Genomic DNA, 16,210 nt, shown 5'->3' on the forward strand with positions numbered 1-16,210 from the left:
GAGTGGGGGCTGGCGGGGGAGGCAGAACAAAAGTCAGATCCGGGAAAGAGATGGTTCCCCTCTAGACTGGTTGCTCGGTGTGGGCGGGGAATGTGCCTGTTCTGTTGTACTCTCCCAAGCGCTTAGTATGGTTCTCCGCACACAGTAAGAGCTCAATAAATATGATCGGTTGGTCGAGGCCTGGGCTTGCCCCTGTTTCCCTTCTCAGATCGGGGTGTGGTACTCGAACCGAACTCTGGCCATGAACGCTACCACGCTGGACATCAACTTGTCACAGACGCTGGCCAACAAGACCCTGGTGGTCACCACCATCCTGGTGAGCAGCTGGACGACGGGGGCTGGATGGAGGGGAGGAAACCATCGACCGAGCCCTTCCCGGCAGGTGGCTGGGCCGGGAGATCTCAGCGGAGGCTGGAGAGAGGAGCCGAGATGGGAGGGGAAGGCGGGGGAATTGAGGCAGTGCAGCGTGGGGACATGGAGGCCTCCAGACTGGAGATTGTAACGATTGTTATTATTTTTTATGATATTTGTGAAGCGCTTACTATGTGCCAGGCACTCTAATAATAATAATAATGCTGGTGTTTGTTAAGTGCTTACTATGTGCAGAGCACTGTTCTAAGCGCTGGGGTAGATACAGGGTCATCAGGTTGTCCCACATGAGGCTCACAGTCTTCATCCCCATTTGACAGATGAGGTAACTGAGGCAAAGAGAAGTTAAGTGAATTGCCCACAGTCACGCAGCTGACAAGTGGCAGAGCCGGGATACTAAACACTGAGGTAGAAACAAGCTAATCGGGTTGGACGTAGTCCCTGTCCCACCTGGGGCTCACGGTCTTAATCCCCATTTTACAGATGAGGTAACTGAGGAACAGAGAAGTGAAGTGATTTGCCCAAGGTCACTCAGTAGCCAGGATCAGAACCCAAGTCCTCCAAGTCCCAGGCCTGTGCTCTTTCCACTAGGTCACACTGCTCCTTGCGGGCAGGGATCGCGTCTACCGACTCTACCAACAGTAAGCGCTCAATAAATACTGTTGATTGACTGATCCAGACAGGAGTTCGTCTCGGAAGCAGGGAGGGGGACGGTAGTCTGCTCCGTAGAGCTCGATAATTGATGATGAGTGATTGATCGGTAGGCCCCTGGAGGAAACTGATCCAGGCCGCCCTGAGACACTACCGTGGCGAAGTGGCTCGATCCCGGGCCTGGGAGTCAGAAGGACTTGGGTTCTAATCCCAGCTCCACCACTTGTCTGCTGTGTGACCTTGAGCAAGTCACTTCACTTTTCTGGACCTCAGTTACCTGATCTGTAAAATGAGGATTAAGATTATGTGCCCCCCGTGGGACAGTGACTGTGTCCAACTGTCAGGCTGGAGAAGGACAGAAGTTCCATTGATTCAGGTGAGGGGGGCTCAGGAGGAAATGAGAAAGTCACCGATCAATCAATTGATCAATCAATAGTCAGAGCACCGGACTAAGCGCTTGGGAGAGTGCTATATACCAATATAACAGACACATTCCTGCCCGCAACGAGCTTACAGCCTAAAGGGGGGAGACATTAATAGAAATAAATAAATGACAGATATGGACATAAGTGCTGTGGGGTTCAAGGGGGATGCATAAAGGGAGCAAGTCAGGGTGATGCAGAAGAGAATGGAAGAAAAGAAAATGAGGGTTTAGTCAGGGAAGGCTTCTTGGAGGAGATGTAGTAAGACTTTAAAGGTGGGGAGAATAATTGTCAGATATAAAGAGGAAGGCGTTCCAGGCCAGAGGCAGGTCGTCGGCGAGAGGTCGGGGCTGAGGTAGATGAGATCGAGGTACGGTGAGTTTGGCATTAGAGGAGTGAAGTGTGCGGGCTGGGTTGTAATAAGAGAAAGAACATCTAGGTGAGGTAGGAGGGAGCAAGGGGATCGAGTACTTTAAAGCCGATGGGAAGGAGTTTCTGTTTGATGCGGAGGTGGCTGGGCAACCACCAGAGCTTCTTGGTGCCTCAAAGAACCAAGAGGCAGGAGGCAGTGACAGAGTAGAGGGAAAAGGAGAAGGGGAGAGGAATCGAAAATGACTTTGATTCTGGAGAACCGGTGGGTTGGGGTCACTAGATATGGTCAAGACAACAAAGTGGTTGGGAGGCGTCAGAGTTGGTTGACTGAATTTGCCACACACGTGGGCGCGGAACTCAATCCCTCATACTCACATCGACGCACACTCGCACCAGGATGCAGATCTGAGTCATCCCACACGTACAGATCGCAATCCTCCAGACCGTCAGCTCCTTCATTCGGTCGTATTTATTAAGTGCTTAGTGTGTGCAGAGCACCGAACAGGGAACGTTTCTACCAACTTTATTATAATGTACTCCCCCAAGCTCTTAGTACAGTGATCCGCACCCAGTAAGGGCTCAATAAATACGACCGATCGATCGATTGATTTCCTGGGCTGAAGCTGAGCTGCATAATTGGGTGGTTGTCCCTTCTATTTGTATAATATTTTACACTTGTCTTCCCCCACTAGACTGTAGCTCCTGAGGGCAAGGATCATATTTTCTTCCGTCATATTCACTTCAGTGCTTAGTACAGTGCTCTGCACACAGTCTGCGTTGTGTAAATACTATTGATCGATTGAGCGTAGAGATGAGTGGCTGTGAGATAAACCGAGGGAACGGGCCAGAAAAAGGGAAAGGGGTAGCAGAAGCTGTTGGGGCGGGGGGCCCTGGGTTCGAGAAAGGGACGGTGGAGGTCAGGGAATCAAAAAGCAGGGTCTGGCCACGGCTTCAGCATAATCCAGGAAAATTTTCCCCTTCTCACGACCTTGAGTCAAGCCCACGGGGGTGGGATTCCGGGTCTTGGGTGCCCTCCTTGTGTCATCGTCGGTGGGGATAATAATAATAATAATCGCGGTATTTGTTAAGCACTTTCTATGTGCCAGGCGCCGTACTAAGCCCTGGGGTGGATACAAGCAAATCGGGTTGGACTCAGTCCCTGTCCCACTTGGGGGTCACAATCTCAATCTCCATTTTACAGATGAGGGAGCCGAGGCCCAGAGAAGTGAAGTGACTTGCCCAAGGTCACACAGCAGACAAGTAGCAGAGACAGGAACGGAACCCATGGCGTTCTGACTCTCGGGCCCGTGCTCTATCCACTACACCGTGCTGTTTCTCATGGCAGCGGCGGGCCAGTCGCACTGGTGTTCCTCCCCTTTCTCCTTCCCGTAACCCTCCTGGAAAAGGGCAAAAAGTCCAGCCGTCACTTAATAATAATGACGGTATTTGTTAAGCGCTTACTATGTGCCAGGCACTGTTCTAAGTGCTGGGGTAGATATGATAAGATATAAGATAAGATATAGGATAAGATATAAGATATAAAATGGAGACACTCTCTCCATTCCACATAGGGCTCACAGTTTTAATCCCCATTTTACAACTAAGGGAATTTAGGCCCAGAAAAGTGAAGTGACTTGCCAAAGGTCACACAGCAGACAAATGGCAGAGTCAGGATTATTAATAATGATAATAACAATAATTATGGTATTTGTTAAGCGCTTACTATGTGCCAAGCACCATACTAAGCACTGGGGTGGATATAAGCAATCAGGTTGGACCCAGTCCCTGTCTCACGCAGGGCTCCTGGTCTCCATCCCCATTTTACAGAGGAGGGAACTGAGGCACAGATAAGTAAAGTGACTTGCCCAAGGCCACACAGCAGACATGGTGAACCTGGGATTAGAATCCGTGACCTTTTGACTCCCAGGCCCGTGGCTATCACTACCTCACGTCACTTCAGTCACAAGGCCAAAGTCCACATGCCCTTGCGGGAGTCCAACCCTGTCCCGGTGGTGGTAGAAACAGGAGGGAGAAAGAGCCAGGCGGAGAAAATGGGGGGCACTGAAGGGGCGGGAGGGCCCACCAGGCTCCGTTAGGGAGAGGCAGAGAGTTAAACTCCAAGGCTCACGTGGGTCCCACACCCCCTCCTCGCTCCCGGCAGCCAAAATGCAGAATCATCTCTGAGGACCGGTCCGCCTAGGCCTCTCTCCTCCCCTCAGAAGCTCACTGGAGCTGTCGGGGACGAGGTGCCGAAGGCAGCCGAGCCATTCCTTCCAATTCCCTCCCCCCGCCGGCGCTGGGTGAGCTAATAATAATTATAATTGTGGTATGAGTTAAGCTATGTGCCAGGCACTGTACTCAGAGCTGCGATGGAGGCAAGCAAGTTGGGTTGGACGCAGTATCGTGTCCCACACAGGGCTCGCGGACTCAATCCCCATTTTTCAGATGAGGTAACCGAGGCTCAGAGAAGTGACTTGGCCAAGGCGACACGCAGCACACAAGTGGTGCAGTCAGGATTAGAACCCAGGTCCTTCGGACTCCCAGGCCTGGGTTCTATAATAATAATATTAATGGTATTTGTTAAGTGCTTACTATGTGTCAGGCACTGTACTAAGCACTGGGGTGGATACAGGCAAATCGGGTTAGACACAGTCCCTGTCCCACATGGGTCTCACAGTCTTGATCCCCCATTTTACAGATGAGGTAACTGAGACCCAAAGAAGTGAAGTGACTTGCCCAAGGTCACACAGCAGAGAAGTGGCGGAACTGGGATTAGAACCCATGATTTTCTGACTCTCAGATGCCTGCTCTATCTCCTGGGCCACACTGCTTCTCCGAGCCCTCTCCATCTCTCGGTCTCCAGGCTCAGCTCTGCACCGTGGCTGACTCCGAGGGCAGGGAATGTGTCGGTTTATTGTTCTACCGTCCTCTCCCAAGCGCTTAGTACAGTGCTCTGCGCATAATAAGCACTCAATAAGTAAGATTGAACAAATGAATCTGTGGTCTGTGCCCCCCGCTGCCCCCCCCCCCCCAGGAGAACCCGTATGTCATGCGGCGGCCCAACTTCCAGGCACTGTCGGGCAACGAGCGGTTCGAGGGCTTCTGCGTGGACATGCTGCGGGAGCTGGCGGAGCTGCTGCGCTTCCGCTTCCGGCTGCGGCTGGTGGAGGACGGGCTCTACGGGGCTCCCGAACCCAACGGCTCCTGGACCGGCATGGTCGGCGAGCTCATCAATCGGGTATGGGGGACAGAGGAGGGGAAGATCCGGGCTAAGGACCGAGTCGGGTTGAGAGCATGCCCTGGGGTGAGGAAGTCACCGACCTGTTAGCGAGTGAAGGTGTATCTCTTCTTTCCCTTGGGGGCCAGGGCGGTGGGGAAGGGGCATCGAGATTAGCGTCCCGAGCAAGTTGCGGTGATGGGCAGGGTTAGTTGGCGCGATCCCAACGAGGGCACTGCTCTTCTATCTCCGGGAGCACAATCCCAGGACATGGAGAAGAGTATGGGATAGTACTCCAAGAACTCCAGGGGGGAGTCCCAAGTCCAAGCAGGCTGAGGGGGCACCCCCTTCTCTCCATCCCAGCATCTCCCCCCACCCTTCTCTTCTACAGACCTCCAGTCTTCCTCCTCCCCAATTCCCCTCCTTCCTCATCCTCACTGCAATGGCCACCTATTCCTGCTTTCTCCTCCTCCTCACTTCTCTTTCCTACTAATTCTTCATTTTTCCCTCTCTCGCCTCCTTCCGCCTCTTTTCCCTCTCTCCAATCTCATCCCCTCAGCCTCAAGGAGCAAGCTGTGTCCCTTCAACCCCTCCTCGCTCCCCCCGCTTGCCCGGTGCCTTTACCCCAGGAGAACTTTAGGGCTCTCTTCTCACTCCCAGCTCCTTCCAGACTCGTGGTCGGCACCAAAGCCCCTAGGATCCCAGCCCATTTCGGTCTTACAACCACAACCGTGGCGAATGTATTAGCATTCATTGGCTTCCATACAGATGTCTTCTCCTTCCTTCTTATCTCCTTTGCTTCCTCCTGGGCCATTTTTCTGAATGGCATTTGTTAAGTGCTTACTATGTGCCAGGCACTATTTTAAGTCCTGGGGTAGATACAAAGTAATCAGGATGTCCTGTCCCACGTGGTGCTCACAGTCTTAATCCTCATTTTGCAGATGAGGTAACTGAGGCCCCGAGAAGCCAAGTGACTTGCCCACGGTCACGCAGCAGACAGGTGGAGGAGCCGGGATTAAAACCCAGGTCCTTCTAACTCCCAGGCCTGGGCTCTATCCCCTAGGCCACACTGCTTCTCATTTCCCGGCTGATTAGGGAGTCCATCTGGAGGTGGGACAGGTGGGAAAGCAAACCGTCCCCAACCCCCCACCCCAGCCCCGGTCAGTCAGACCGTCAGCTCCTTCCTCTCCCACTCCAGGGAGTGACCAGTCCGGGCTGAAATCCTGGAGCCCGACGAGGTGGGACCCCGCGGGTTCCTATGGGGCCTGGCCTGCGTCCTATTTTCCATTTTGGCCGGCACCTCTTGGGGCCTGACCCGCCCGGAAAGGGAAGTCGGGATGTGGACCCGCCGTGTGCCGGGACTCCCGGCTCCTTTCCGGGCCCGTGCTCAGCGGCGCCCACCCACACCAGTGCCCATCTAGTTGGCCGATGTGCGTCCCACCCCAGGGGACCCGAGCCGCCTCAGACCGAGCCCCTCCTAAAGCCAGGTTGGCCCTGCCTCGGCCGGGGCCCCGCTGCAGCTTAGCCCACACAGGGAGCAGCCTCTAGGGAGAGGAGGGGGCGGAAGCTTCAGAGGCTCTCGGTTCGTGCGGATAATCCGGGTTACCCAAGGGTCCCTTTCCTCTCACCCCTGCAACGCCCGCTGCCTCTGCCGACGGCCCGGGGCAGCCGTCAGACGTCCAACCGGGCGGGGTGAGGGACTCTCCCACGCTCCCCGGTCCCCCCCTTGGGCCTTCTCCCCACTGACACCGGGGCTCCCTTTCTTTGCGTTTTCATGTATATCTGTGTCTCCATCTCTGTGTCTCTGCCTGCGTGTGGGGAGGGTGTCTCTCTCTGTCTCTCTCTGTCTGGGCCTCTGTCTCTTTATGGGTCTCTCTGTCCCTCCTTGCGTGTGTTTGTGTGTGTGCGCGCGCCCCTGTGCGTGCGTTTGTGTGCGTGTGTCTGTCTGTCTCTGTGTGTCGCTGTCTCTCTCCCCCCGGAGCAGAAGGCAGACCTGGCAGTGGCGGCGTTCACCATCACGGCCGAGCGGGAGAAGGTCATCGATTTCTCCAAGCCCTTCATGACCCTCGGGATCAGCATCCTCTACCGGGTGCACATAGTACGCGCGGCCGTTCCGGGGGTCAGGGGAGCGGCGGGGGCTGGGAGGGAGGGGAGCGGGCGTCGGGCAGGCCGCGTGGCCGGACACCCGGATCTCCTCCCGCTCTCCTCTCCAGGGCCGGAAGCCGGGGTATTTCTCCTTCCTGGACCCCTTCTCCCCCGCGGTCTGGCTCTTCATGCTCCTCGCTTACCTGGCCGTCAGCTGCGTCCTCTTCCTCGCTGCCAGGTGAGGGACCGCCGCCCCCTTACTCTCCCCCTTGGCCGACACCGGGAGGGAGAGGGACGGGGAGGGACGACCAAGTGGTAGATGGAGCCGGGTGCTGGGGCCCGGGGCGGTGGAGCCACGGGAAGGTGGGCGCTGGCTGGAGAGGGCAGAGGTGCGGGCATCCCAGGAACCTCCCACCTCTCTGCCTCCGTCGCTCCGTATTTGCTTTGTTTGTTTCTTGTGGTGTTTGTTAAGCGCTTACCGTGTGTCAAACACTGTTCCGAGCGCTGGACTAGACTGAAGTCAATTATGTTGGACAAAGTCCCCGTCCCTCGTGGGTCTCACAATCTAAATAGAAGAGACAACAGGGGAACCGAGGCACAGAGGAGTGAAGCGACTTGCCCGGGGTCCCTCAGCCAGCAATTCCCAAGTGCTAAGTACCGTACTCTGCCCAGAGTAAGCGCTCGGTACATCCGATTGAATGAATGAAGCAGTCGGCAGAGCCGGGATTAGAACCCAGGCCCTCTGACTCCCAGGCCCGGGCTCTTTCCACTAAGCCACACTACTGGGCCCGCGTCTCCCGCCTCCGTCCATCTTCCCTCTGCATCTCTCCCTCCCTCTCTCGTCTCTCTGTCTCTTTGTCTCTCTCTCCCTCCCCCGCCAGGCTGAGCCCCTACGAGTGGTACAACCCCCACCCTTGCCTGCGAGCTCGGCCCCACGTGCTGGAGAACCAGTACACCCTGGGCAACAGCCTGTGGTTCCCCGTGGGCGGCTTCATGCAGCAGGGCTCCGAGATCATGCCGCGGGCCCTGTCCACACGCTGCGTCAGCGGGGTCTGGTGAGCGGGGAGCCGGCCCGCGGAGGGGCAGGGTGAACGCCGGGGTTGGCGGTCCCAGGAGGGGAGGAGGAGGAGGGCAGCTCCGGGGGGGCTGGGTTGAAGGGGTCGGGTTAGGGTAGCGGTGGAAGCCTGGCCAGAGCTGTAACGGCAACCAGCACGTGCTCGTACCCATTCATGCCAACGCATACGCCCCAGATCCATGCACGGAACCACCGGAACTAGAGGCGCAGAAGGGCCGGGGGGCATAATAATAATTGTGGTGTCAAGCACTTCCTATGTGCCAGGCGCTGTACTAAGCCCTGGGGTAGATACAGGCAAATCAGGTCGGACACATTCCCTGTCCCACGTGGGGCTCAAATTCTCAAACCCCATTTTACAGATGAGGTAACAGGCACAGAGAAGTGAAGTGACTCACTCTAGGTCACCCAGCAGACACGCGGTGCAGCGGGGATTAGAACCCGTGACCTGACTCCCGGACCCGTGCTGCTATGCACTACACCGTGCTGCTGCTTTTCAAACGCCCGTGGGGGTCTGAAAGAGATCTTCCTGGGATCGACTGTGGGAGGGAGGGTGTTATGAGGTAGCTGTAGGGGTCCGGATGCAACAGCTGGGATTCGGGGAGGATGGCCTGAACCTCTCTCTAGGGGTGCCTAGAGATTCCGGGAAGACTATCTCTAGAGGGCCGATGCGAGAAACTGCAGAGATGCCTAGAGAGGCTGAAGGGGGATTCCCAACTGATTCCAGAAACTAGAGGAGGGGGCCGGGGATGGGTGGATGGATTATAGCAACACCAGGAGGTCTCTGGAAAGGCCAGTGGGAAAGTCCGTGTATTCTACAATGCCTGATGGAACCTCCAGGACTGTGCCCACAGGGGATGATAACTGTAGTTTCTCCAAAGCCCTCTTTTTTTATGGCATTTGATAAGCGCTTACTATGTGCCAGGAACTGTACTAAAAGCTGGGGTAAATACAAGCTAATCAGGTTGGACACAATCCCCGTCCCACATGGGGCTCACTGTCTTAATCCCCCTTTTCCAGATGAGAGAACGGAGGCCCAGAGAAGTTAAGTGGTTTGCCCAAGTTCACACAGCAGACAAGTGGAGGAGCCGGGGTTAGGTCCTTCTGACTCCCAGGCCCGGGCGCTATCCACTAGGCCACGCTGCCCCCGCTGAGCAGGGCCGGGGGGGTCGGCTCAGTCTCCAGTGGAAGAGAAAACTCTGTCTGCAGAATCTCAGCCCAACGTTTCCCAATAAATAGGGATAAATATTAACAGTGTCAAATCCCCACAACTAATTAATCGGGGTAGGCCGACTCGGCCCGAGTTGGAGATCCCAGAGAAGGGATGGGTTTTGCAGGCTTCAGGCTGGATGGTGGGGGGCGGGGCTCGGGGGGCTTCACAGTCTGGGGGGGCCCTCACCTGGGAGGATTCCAGTGCATGTGATTGGGACACAGCCCTATCCCCGACACCCTCCTGCCTCCCCCCAGCAACCCCCACCACACACATGCACACATGCTCTCTCATTCACAGGCCAGCATTTTGAGGGGCAGGTGTCATTTTTCTTGCAGAAAATAATAATCATTGTGGTATTTGTAAAGCGCTTACTACATGCCAGGCACTGTACTAAGCGCTGGGGTGGAAACAAGCAAACGAGGTTCAACAGTCCCTGTCCCAAAGGGGGCTCACAGTCTCAATTCCCATTTTACGGATGAGGGATCGTAGGCCCAGAGAAGCTACGTGAGTTGCCCGAGATTCCACAGCAGACAAGTGGAGGAGCTGGAATTAGAACCCAGATCCTTGTGACGCCCAGGCCCGGCCTGTATTTTGGACCCAAATCTCCCCAGCACTTAATCTAAGAGGAAGGAGACCACCAAGCACCAAGACCCGTGCTCTTGGAGTCACCGCCCATGAACACCTTAATAATAATAATAATGATAGTAATAATAATAATGGGATCTGATAAGTGCTTACTATGTGCCAGGCACCGTCTACTAATAATAATGATGGTGGTATTTGTTAAGCGCTTACTATGTGCAAAGCACTGTTCTAAGCGCTGGGGGGATACAAGGTGATCAGGTTGTCCCACATGGAGCTCACAGTTTTAATCCCCATTTTACAGATGAGGGAACTGAGGCACAGAGAGGTGAAGTGACTTGCCCAAAGTCACATAGCTGGCAATTGGCGGAGCCGGGATTAGAACCCATGTCCTCTGGCTCCCAAACCCGGGCTCTTTCCACCGAGCCACACTGCTTCTCTAAGCACTGGGGTGGAGAAAAGAAAATTGGGTTAGACCCAGTCCCCGTCCCACATGGGGCTTCAGGCTCAATCCCCATTTTGCAGATAACTGAGACCCAGAGAAATGAAGTGACTTGTCCAAGGTCACACAGCAGAAAAGTGGTAGAGCCGAGATTAGAATCCATGACCTTCTGACTTCCAGGCCTGCGCTCTGTCCCCTACACCATGCAGCTTCCCCTGCTCCCCCGGTCCCCCCACAGCCCCAGATCCACAGAAGGAATATCCCTTCACCCCGTCCCACCCCCTTCCCTTCCTTCAACCATAGGGGGCTTCGTGCCAATCCCCAGGGGGCAGGCCAGCTGGCTCAAAGAGGGCTGGGAGGGGCCCAGAGCTGCTGTCAGTCAGATCTCTGGGCCAATCAGGAGGCCTACATGGAAAAAAACTCTTTGCCTACACAATAATAATAATAATAAAAATAATAACGGTATTAAGTGCTTACTCTGTGCCAAGCACTCTACTAAGCGCTGGGATAGATACAAGCCAGTCGGGTTGGACACAGTCCCCTGTCCCACGTGGGGCTCACAATCTCAATCCCCATTTTACGGATGAGGCACCTGAGGCACAGAGAAGTTAAGTGACCTGCCCAAGAGGCATAGCTGGGATTAGAACCCATGACCTTCTGACTGCCAGGCCTGCGCTCTAGCCACTACGTCACACTGCTTCCCTAAAGTGTAGAATGCGGGCATCGATCCCGCTACCTCTCACATTGCTAAGAGAGCGCTCTACTCAGAGAAGCAGCGTGGCTCAGTGGAAAGATCCCGGGCTTGGGAGTCAGAGGTCATGGGTTTGAATTCCGGCTCTGCCACTTGTCAGCTGGGTGACTGTGGGCAAGTCACTTCACTTCTCTGGGCCTCAGTTACCTCATCTGGAAAATGGGGATTGTGCTTGGCACATACTAAGCACTTAACAAATACCAACCTTATTATTATTATTATTATTAATGTGCCTGAAGGGGTTGGGCGGGGGCTGGAGATCCGGGCAGAGTGGGTTTGGTCCTGGGGAAGAGTGGGGGCCGGTGAGAGGGAGCCGCCTCCTGTCCGTGCCGTAATACCCGCCCCCTCCCCGCCCCCCTCCCAAGGTGGGCCTTCACCCTAATCATCATCTCCTCGTACACGGCCAACCTGGCCGCCTTCTTGACGGTGCAGCGCATGGAGGTGCCCGTAGAGTCGGCCGACGACCTGGCTGACCAGACCAACATAGAGTACGGGACCATCCATGCCGGCTCCACCATGACCTTCTTCCAGGTACGGCCCGCTCCCCACCTCACCTCAGTCACTCGGTCAGTCATTCGTATTTACTGAGCGCTTATTAGACTTGTCATTCATTCATTCAATCTCATTTATTGAGCTCTTACGGTGTGCAGAGCACTGTACCAAGCGCTTGGGAGAGTACAGTGTAACAACAGACTGAATCCCTTCCGCACCGAGTTTAGTCTAGAGGGGGAGACTAATTAGTATTAAATCGATTACAGATATGTACGTTAAGTGCCGCGGGGCTGGGCGGGGGGGGGGGGGGGGAATGAATGTCTGTATTAACCCCATTATAGACAACTCCCTAGCAACCTTTCCCAATCCCCATCCAATTATCGGATCAGCCCCCCAAGCCTGGTTGGTGCTTAGGACCACCAAATCCACAGAACCAGGGACAGAATAAATGGAAACAAACAAGTGATTACCCCCGATCACCCCACACCTACCTGATCCTTTACTACCAGCTTTTCGGCCCCCCCCTCATACCAGGGCCAACCCCTGCTTCCACATTTCCCCACCCCAAACCAGAAACCAATGCCCCCCTCAACCCAGTGCCCACCCCCACACCTTAGTTAGGGTATCAGTTAAGCACTTGTTATGTTCCAAGCACTATTCTAAGCGCTGGGGTAGATACAAGGTAATCAGGTTTGACACAGTCCCTGTCCCACATGGGGTTCACAGCCTTAATCCCCTTTTTACAGAGGTGGGTGCTGAGGCCCAGGGAAGTGAAGCCACTTGCCCAAGGTCACACGGCAGACATGTGGCGGAGCCGGGATTAGAACCTGGGTCTCTGACTCCTGGGCCTGGCCTCGATCCACTAAGCCAAGCTGCTTCTCCACACTGCTTATTGTGTGCAGAGTGCTGCACTAAGCACTTGGGAGAATACAGTGTAACAATCTATCAGACACATTCCCTGTCCACCACGAGCTCACTGTCAAAAGAGGGGGAGACAGCTATTAGTAGAAATCAATAAATGACAGATTTGGACTTTAGTGCTGTGGGGTCGGTGGAGGGGATGAATAAAGGGAGTAAGTCAGGATGACGCGGAAGGGAGTGGGAGAAGAGGAAAGGAGGCATGGCACAGTGGCGAGAGCACGGGCGTGGGAGTCAGAAGGTCATGGGTTCTAATCCCAGTTCCATCACTTGTCTGCTTGGTGACCTTGGGCAAGTCACTTCTCTGTGCCTCAGTTACCTCATCTGTAAAATGGGGATGGAGACTGTGAGCCCCAGGTGGAACAGGGACTGTATCCAACCCAATTTGGTTGTATCCACCCCAGCGCTCAGTATACTGCCTGGCACATAGTAAGCACTTAACCAATATCACTATTATTATTATTATTATCAAAGGAGGGCTTAGTCAGGGAAGGCTTCTTGAAGGAGATGGCTTTGAAGGAGGGTAGCCCCTTACACCTGGTATTCTCAGGGGTTGGCCCAAGGCAGGTGGAGGATCGGAATACCCCGCACTCCCTAGGTAGTGGCCGCCTTCTGGGCAGGGGTACGGCCCGCAGGCAACCCCCTCTTGAGCGTGCCCCGCTGGCCAGCCTCTGCGCATGTTTAGGAGGAGGCCTGAAGGCCAGGCACCGCTGGGAGGTATAGTTTGAGTCTCAGGTGCCCCGTCGGTGGGGTCTGAAGAGGCCACTGTGCCTTCTGGTCCCTCATCCCGGCCACCACTCCAGCTCCCCAGAGGCCCAACCCTTAAGGGCCAGGCCCCCAAACTCAGCTGACTGGGGCCGGGACCCTCAGGCCCAGGAGGGGTCCCCCGTGTCGGCCCCAGCTCCCGACCTGGGGCTCGGCCCGGACTCTGCCCATCCCCAGACTACCCACCCCCAGACTATCTAGCCCCAGGCGGTGGCTGCCAGTCTGCCTTCCCTGTCGTCTCCAGAACTCACGGTACCAGACGTACCAGCGCATGTGGAACTACATGCAGTCGAAGCAGCCGAGCGTGTTTGTGAAGAGCACAGAGGAGGGCATCGCCCGGGTCCTCAACTCCCGCTACGCCTTCCTCCTCGAATCCACCATGAACGAGTACCACCGGCGCCTCAACTGTAACCTCACCCAGATCGGGGGCCTGCTGGACACAAAGGGCTACGGCATAGGCATGCCCCTGGGTACGGCTGGGTCAGGGGCGGGGGGCCGGGGAGGGCAGCCCGGGGGATTCGGACCCTGAAGTCCAATAATCGGGAGGAAAACCTGGGGACCGCACGAGCGACAAAGATGATATCCAGGAAGACAACCGTCTCTCTCTTTCTCCCGGCATCCTCTGCTGCCCCCGTCGAGGCAGAGCAGTGACATGGCCTTAGGGTCCGGGCAAAGAGGGAGACAGTTTGGGGGTGTGTGAGAGGGGAGATGAAACGAGGTCAGGAGAGGAATGGAGAGCCACGAACTGATGATCACGACGATGGCCATAGTAATGGTATTTGTTAAGAACTGGGGAAGAAGGGGCTAAACGAGGAGGAAGCGTCAGGATAGAAGGGGGTACTGGAGGAAAGAGAAGGGGGATTCAGGGAAATGGGGATGGAAAGAGGAACAGGAAGGGGTGGAGGAGGTAACGGGAGGGAAGAGGAGTGGTAGCGGAAGGGTGGAGATGAGAAAGAGGAGGAAGAAGGGACCAGGGACTCGGGGGGAAAGGAGAAGCGGCCCTCCGAGCCGGCTCCCGTTGACCCTTCCCGCTTCCTACCCCCCACCGTCAGGCTCCCCGTTCCGGGATGAGATCACACTGGCCATCCTGCAACTGCAGGAGAATAACCGGCTGGAGATCCTGAAACGCAAATGGTGGGAGGGGGGGCGGTGCCCCAAGGAAGAGGACCATCGGGCCAAAGGTGAGCAGCCGAGAGAGGAGAGTCCGGGCCGGGCCCCGACCCCGGGCCCGACCCCACTCCCCGGCTCTAAGCACCCAGCCCCTCCCACGCTCACTCTAATGGGCCTTGTTCCTCTTCTCCTCAAGAACCACCAGCCCTTGCTGCCCCCTGCCCCAGTGACCCTCATACCAGGCCCACCTCCTCCTCCTCCTCCCACTGACCCTCAGGCCAGGCTGGCTACTTCCCCCCAGTGACCAGATAGAGACAATCCCTGCTCAATGAAGGGCTCACACCCAACATCTCTAAAATTTGCCCTTTCCTCTCCCTCCAAACTGCTACTAAATTAATCCAACTTTGACTCTTGCCTCACCCTACTCCAATTCAAACTTCAGACTGGCTACAGGCCCCCAGGGCCTTTTGGCCCAGGCTTATTATTCCCCCCGCCCCGACTCCCGGCCCCAGTGACCCTCAGCCCAAACTGACTACCTTCCCCCAGTGACCCTCAGGCCAAACTACCTTCCCCCAGTGACCCTCAGCCCAGACTGGCTACTGCACCCCGGTGCCTTTCAGCCCAGGCTGATTATTTCCCCCCCCCACCCCACACTGACTCACAGCCCAGGCCGGCTACCTGCCCCCCAGTGACCCTCAGCCCAGCCTGGCTACCTTCTCCCATTGACCCTCAGCCCAAACTGACTACCTTCCCCCAGTGACCCTCAGGCCAAACTGACTACCTTCCCCCAGTGACCCTCAGCCCGGGCTGGCTACTGCACCCCGGTGCCTTTCAGCCCAGGCTGATTATTTCCCCCCCCCCCATTGACCCATAGCCCAAGCCGGCCACCTGCCCCCCAGTGACCCTCAGCCCAGCCTGGCTACCTTCCCTCCAGTGACCCTCAGCCCGGGCCGATAACTTCCCCCCAGTGCCCCTCCCCCCGGCCAGAGACTGCCACCCCCTCCAAGTGACCCTCGGCCCGGCGCTCCCCGTGTCCCCGGGGTACCCTCAACCTGTCACGCCCTCTCCCCCCCGCCCAGGGCTGGGCATGGAGAACATCGGGGGCATCTTCGTCGTCCTCATCTGCGGCCTCATCATCGCCGTCTTCGTGGCCGTCATGGAGTTCGTGTGGTCCACGCGGCGGTCGGCGGAGTCGGAGGAGGTGAGGAGAGGCGCGGGGGAACGAGGACGGGGGCGGGGCCTGGTCAGTCCCGAAGAGAGAGGCCGGTGGGGGGCTCGGGCGGGGGCGTCCCTTCCCCGGGCCCGGCCGCGGCCCCACCGACCGTCCGGCCCGGGGCGGGGGGGTCCCTCCCAGGTGTCCGTGTGCCAGGAGATGCTGCAGGAGCTCCGCCAGGCCGTGTCCTGCCGGAAGACGTCGCGGTCCCGCCGCCGCCGCCGGCCCGGGGCCCCGGCCCGCCCCTCCGGCCTCACCCTGCGGGCCGTCCGAGAGCTGCGGCTCAGCAACGGCAAGCTCTACTCGGCCGCCGCCGCCGCCGGGGACCCCGGAGGGACCGGTCCCCAGCGTCTGCTCGACGACCCGGGCCCCCCGGCCGCCCCCCGGCCCGGCGCCTGCACCCACATCCGCATCTGCCAGGAGTGCCGCCGCATCCAGACTCTGCGGGGGCCCGCCGGGGGCACCCGGGGCCTGCCCCCCCCGGCCCCGGCCCCGGCCCCGGCCCCGGCCCCGCCCGCGCCCCCGCCCCCCCGGGA

General features: G+C 57.1%; 1 protein-coding gene across 1 annotated transcript in view; it reads left to right on the forward strand.

Moving 5' to 3' along the window:
• GRIK5 (glutamate ionotropic receptor kainate type subunit 5) overlaps positions 1-16,210 on the forward strand; it is a 31,843-nt gene that overhangs the window by 15,371 nt on the left and 262 nt on the right. The window contains exons 11-20 of the mRNA XM_029065023.1: positions 209-316; positions 4,849-5,052; positions 7,016-7,129; positions 7,245-7,354; positions 7,998-8,171; positions 11,542-11,707; positions 13,596-13,821; positions 14,404-14,532; positions 15,541-15,662; positions 15,816-16,169. Of these exons, the coding sequence (XP_028920856.1) occupies positions 209-316; positions 4,849-5,052; positions 7,016-7,129; positions 7,245-7,354; positions 7,998-8,171; positions 11,542-11,707; positions 13,596-13,821; positions 14,404-14,532; positions 15,541-15,662; positions 15,816-16,169 (1,707 nt within the window). The remainder of the gene's footprint in view (positions 1-208; positions 317-4,848; positions 5,053-7,015; positions 7,130-7,244; positions 7,355-7,997; positions 8,172-11,541; positions 11,708-13,595; positions 13,822-14,403; positions 14,533-15,540; positions 15,663-15,815; positions 16,170-16,210) is intronic.

Source organism: Ornithorhynchus anatinus, chromosome 5 (genome assembly GCF_004115215.2).
Source record: "Ornithorhynchus anatinus isolate Pmale09 chromosome 5, mOrnAna1.pri.v4, whole genome shotgun sequence".
Classification (NCBI taxonomy): domain Eukaryota; kingdom Metazoa; phylum Chordata; class Mammalia; order Monotremata; family Ornithorhynchidae; genus Ornithorhynchus; species Ornithorhynchus anatinus.